This window comes from Penaeus chinensis, chromosome 8, assembly GCF_019202785.1.
Source record: "Penaeus chinensis breed Huanghai No. 1 chromosome 8, ASM1920278v2, whole genome shotgun sequence".
Taxonomy (NCBI): domain Eukaryota; kingdom Metazoa; phylum Arthropoda; class Malacostraca; order Decapoda; family Penaeidae; genus Penaeus; species Penaeus chinensis.
The window spans coordinates 4645851-4651678 of NC_061826.1; the positions used below are offsets into that span (position 1 = coordinate 4645851).

The 5828-nt window shown below is 35.3% G+C and overlaps 1 protein-coding gene across 1 annotated transcript in view; it reads left to right on the forward strand.

Annotated features, from left to right (window-relative positions):
- Nucleotides 1-4731: 4731 nt before the first annotated feature.
- The window catches only part of LOC125027964 (sodium-dependent proline transporter-like), a 45676-nt gene continuing 44579 nt past the window's right edge, over nt 4732-5828 (forward strand). The window contains exon 1 of the mRNA XM_047617169.1: nt 4732-4975. Within this exon, the coding sequence (XP_047473125.1) occupies nt 4970-4975 (6 nt within the window). The 5' untranslated portion in view covers nt 4732-4969. The remainder of the gene's footprint in view (nt 4976-5828) is intronic.

Genomic DNA, 5828 nt, shown 5'->3' on the forward strand with positions numbered 1-5828 from the left:
ATAATAATGATGAGAATAATAATAATATTAATAATATTAATAATAATGATAGCACTACTAGTAGTAGTAACAATAATAATAACGTGTTTACAAAAATGAAATAAAAGAAAGCCTTACGGTAGTTGTGGTCGAAATGGCGCCAATAATGATGACGTCAGTAATTACTATATTTACTGTAATTACTATAACAACATTGATTAAAAGAAGAAACAACGATGAGTATGGTAATAACAACGATAATAATGATAATGATAGTAGATATATTGGTGACAGCTGGGATGACATAATAAAACAACAACAACAACAAAAAAACATAACACAGATATCATCCTATTATCTATTCACCTGCTTTCTTATTCGTGATTGCATCATGTGTGTTTTTACTATTATATTTTCTTAGCCAATAAAGGTGATAAAATAAGTACAGCATTTATATCAGAGGCAACACCGAAAGAAATACAGTTAAGTGAATATTCGTTTTCCCAATACAGCGTGACGATCCAGTTGCATATTATCGTTATTCATACACGTTATGAAAATGCATCAAAACGAATTATTTCATCTGAATTTCATGTAGCTTGCCGGTCTACAATGACTTTAGCACTAATTTTCAACAGAGCCTAACGACCTGTATAGGAAACACTAATGGTAAGCGAAACTTTAGCTTCCTGTAGTACCCCCTCAAAAATCTTCACCAAAAATGTTTAATGGTCCTATCTGTTTGAACGCACAGGCACAGTGCACAGACTCTCGTAAGGTTACCTGTTGAAGTAGTATATTCTCACTGTCGTTATTCTAGCCCTTTTGAAAGGTCATATATATATATATATATATATATATATATATATATGCACACACACACACACATACACACACACACACACACACGCACACACACACACACGCACGCACGCACGCACACACACACACACACACACACACACATATATATATATATATTTATATATATATATATCTTATATACATATATATATATTATATACATATTATATATACATAATATATATATATATATATATATATATATATATATATATATTATATATGTATATAAATAAATAAAAAAAAATATATATATCTATATATTAGTCTGCTACAATATATAGATTTTGGCTTATTAACAATGCATCTATTAGACTACTCATTAAACTACTTGGCTATTAATTTTCATTTTTCAGGTAAGTCGAAAGTCGTGATATAAACATTTTCTAGGTGGATCCGATCCACTATTCAATTCACCTACCAGCAAATCATTTTTAATATACTTTATATAAGTTCATCTTTGGACATCTAGAACAGTGAGATTTGCGAAAGAGAGCCTCGGCTAAGTCTTGCTTATGGCACAGCGCCCCTTTCATTCTGTTTAGAGCTGACTCATCTGATCACTATAACTGAGCATTTGCCGTGGAGGCCGGACTGCCCCGGGCGCTCCAGCCTCCACGAGGTAAGCGACAGGCATAACTTCACCAGCCCAGCGGCGGTGACCAGTGGGCCTTGTCTGAGCAAGGAGGTTTGCTCTCACCCCTGGAGGTGGCGCAGCTGGGTGTTATTCGGCGCACTGCAATGCTCACTGCGGCGCTCACGATAGGCACCCTTGTGTGTGACTTTCCGTGCTCAGTGGCAGCCAAATCTCAATCTACTGAGAATGACCTCGGCGTCTTTTGGGAATCTTAAACAGATGGAACACACCGCCGTTACTCTTAAAACCAGAAAAAAAACTCGCATCAGTATATTTTCGCTTCACCATTTCAATAAATTTGCAGAAGGCTTGTTAGAAAAAATATTATATTCATATATATATATGTATATATATATATATATATATATATATATAATAATAAGTAGCTCATACCATTTCAAATATATTATGAGACTTCTCTTACACGCGAAAAATCTACATAAAAACATTGATGTAAATAACAATTTATCTTAATAGGCCTAATAAACGTTATCTCCATATATATGTGTGTCTGAGTTTGTTAGTATGTGTTTGTCTAAAGATAGACATCCTTTTGCAATTTTGCAACACGATGGCGGAAGAACTGATAAAAAAATCTCAGAATTTCACACAAAAAACATTTTTGTTTGGCTGATCTTATTATTGGAAAATACTGTGTGGACAATGGGAATGCTTGAGGTATGGGGGAGGGTATTTAGAACGAAAAAAAGGGAACTTTTAATATTCATAATGATTTCACTCGCTCATTTCATAAAACTAAACATCAGTGAAGTAGAATTGTATGTTCGTTCACGGAGATGAGAACAAGCAAGACCCCCGCATTTAACATATTCACCATTTAACAAAACAGTTATTAGTACTGGCAAGAGAGCCCTAAGTTAATTCTGAATTCTGCCAGTCATCCATCTGTTAGCTATATTTAGCCATCGAAATATATATATATATATATATATATATATATATGTGTGTGTGTGTGTGTGTGTGTATGCATGTATGTATATGTATATATCCTTACGAACCACATAGTAATTTCATTGCTGTGGTAGGCGGATCCTCCGAAGAACTAGTCTCACTTCTCACTCTTTTGGTAATCTCCCCTTACTGATGACATGTTCCTGATGCCCTGATCTGACAAGAGGCCTCTAACCCCTCCCCCTCCGCCCCTCTCCCCCCACCCCATCCTTTTCCCTCTCTTCCATCTCTCTACTTTCACTCCATCCGCCTCCCCCTCCTCATTTACCCCCTACCCCTCCTCCTTCATCCCTCCCCCCATCCCATACAAGCACAATACACAAATTTCTTTTAAATCGCTTCGGGTTATAAACAGCTTACGGACTTGGTAACAATGAAAAAATATGTAATGAAATAAAAAGCAAGTGTGAATTAAACAATAATAACAATAATAACGACAACAACAATAATAATAATAATGATAATAGTAATAATGATAATACTGATAATAATAATAATAATAATGATAATAGTAATAATAGTAATAATAGTAATAATAATAATAATAACAATAATAATAATAATAATGATAAGAAAGAAGAAGAAGGAAAAAGGCAAAGAAGAAGAAGAAAGAGAAGAAAAAGAAAAACTACAACGAAGAAGAAAAGAAGGAGAAGAAGGGGAATAAATACAAACGAAAAACAAGAAGAGGAAAGAATAAGTGAGAAGAAGAAGAAGAAAAAGTAAGACAAACATCTATCTGCCTTGATACCTCTATTTATATTCTCTTCATCAAGGCTTTGCGTAACAGTTTCTTGTAGATGCCTTCTGTTTACCATTTATTTCTTTTGTGTAATTTTGCATGTCTTAAATGAAAACATCACCGAGTGACCATTAATTTAAAAAAATAAACAAAAAACATACAAACAAAAATCAAATAATGGTTGATCATAAAATTAAGCAAAAGAGAAGAGCATAAGAATCCCTAATTCTCAGATCTCGCGACCTTCGAAAAATATAAAGAGCACTATAAGTGGACCGATATTATCAATGCAATTTATTAATTATTAAAAGAATGGTCAAAACCCTTACAATTATATATATGATGTGTAATACGAACAGTACAGAATATCGTTAACAATAAATGATGATAAATATGATATACAAAATTCAGTTGTATCGGTAGTATATTAGTAACTTAATTACAAAATACAGTCCTGTTTTTTTTTTCATTAGATTAAATACAGGTTGAATAAATGCAAGGTAATGTATTAATTTATGTTAGTGCTTTGTGAGATGATATGATAGCAATACACTGATGCGGTTAATAAGTATTATAATAACACATTTGAATGATATTGATAGATAATTAGAACCTTAACAGCAATAATAACAACAATAATAATGATGATGATAATAATAATGATATGATAATGATAATAATGATGATAAGGATAATCATATTGATAATAATATATTGATAATAATATAATGATAATAATAATAATAGTGATAATAATAATAATAAAGATAATCATAACACTAATAATAATAATAATAGTAATAATGATAATGATAAAATGATAATAATAATGTTAATAATACTGATAATAATAATAATAACATTAGTAATATTGATGAAAACAATAATTATAATAATAACAATAATTATAAGGATAATGATGGAAATAACAATAATGATGCTAATAACAACAATAATAATAATAACAATGATAATATTAATAATTACAATAATGATAATAACAGTAATACTAATGATAATGATTGTGACAATTCACACTATTAAGTTATTATGTCTAAATTTACTCCTTGATTAGGAATCTTGTCTGACTCCATTCTTAAGAATAAGAACAAGAATAACCTTAAAAAAACAAGATAATAGAATAAGTAACTTTAAAAAGAATAACGGGCAATGCTTTACCAGCGCCGTAAAGCGACAATTAAGAAATAAAATGTTAAAAATGATGAAGATAAGACAAGGCAGACGAGGTAGATTCATACAGGATGGGCAAGTGGGCAGGAAGGACGGGGGAAGGGAGGGAGAGAGGAGTGGGAGGGGAAGCTTAGGAGTGGTGGGGATAGAGGAGGGAGGGATGTGGGGAGGAGGGGAGGTATGGAGGGAGTAGGAGAAGCAGGTATGTGGAGGAGGGGGGGAGGGAAGGTGAGGGTTGGGGGTAAGGAGGGACCAGGAGAGGCAGGTAAGGAGGAGAGGGGGGGGGGGCCATGGAGTGGGGGGAGACACACCTGGAACAAGGTCCCGCCTGAAGACTGTAGTCGAGACGGGGCCTTCGGTGCGAGAACACGCATGTGCGTATATGCGTGTACTAGTGTGTATTGGTGCACATAAAAGTCGTTGCAAGTTTTGACGTTGAGTGATGTTGTAAACACGTGTGCTTATGTGAACCCTTTACACGCACACCAGGACGTTTATTATCTCGGACAGAACCTCGGAGTGGTTCTACGGGGCAGAGTAGAACCCCAGGCTCTCCCCGCGACCCAAACACTCAGGAAGCAGCTATGGCGGTGAGTAGGTCGTGCCCATTGCCCTGTCTTACGCCTTACACATTCTTCGTTGCACGTGACAAGACGCGTGTGGGTGCTTGCTTCTAAAATGAAATGGTCTTCTTGTATGGGAAGGTGCGTAGGGCGTCTGGCAAGGCGCTGGGCCCTCGCGCTCTCCTGCCCACCTGTCTAATCCGCTGGTCTACTAATCTACCCGTCCTGACCCACTGTCTATCTTGGCCAGCTACACACCTGCCTTCCTTTATCGCTTTAGCGGCCATCTCATCTCCTTCTTTTTTATATCTACATGAAATCTACTGTATGCCTACTGTGCCTATCATACTCCTGTTTATCAAGTACTTTTTCAGACACATAAAACGTAGCCAAAACAAAGGAAAAAAAATACCAAAGCAGAGACCTGTTGAAAGTAAGCACAACGATACACGGATGACGACACGCATATTTCAGAAGAAATATGAAATGATTAGGGTGAGTCAGTGACTAACGAAGATAACGTTTTAAAGAACTTTATCCTCCAAGTAATGTTTTTTGAGTGATATGCCATGACATCCAAAGTGTAGAAGGGGGCTTGTCATGCTAGAAGATGAGCCGTGAAGTGACTGGCGGACAGGATGTCATTGCGTGTGTGTTACTGATGGCCTGAAGACAAAGACGCACAGAGGTTCATAGGATCATAAGCGAGCAGGAAGCGTTCAAGAGTTCAAACGAAGCGACCGGAACTTACCTCTCGAAAAAATTTCTTTTGTAAATAATATGAAATATATATAAGCACAATCGGGTAATATGTACATAAACATATTACCCATACACGTTATCGCAAGGATTCTGTATAATCATATATTAAATATAAGGT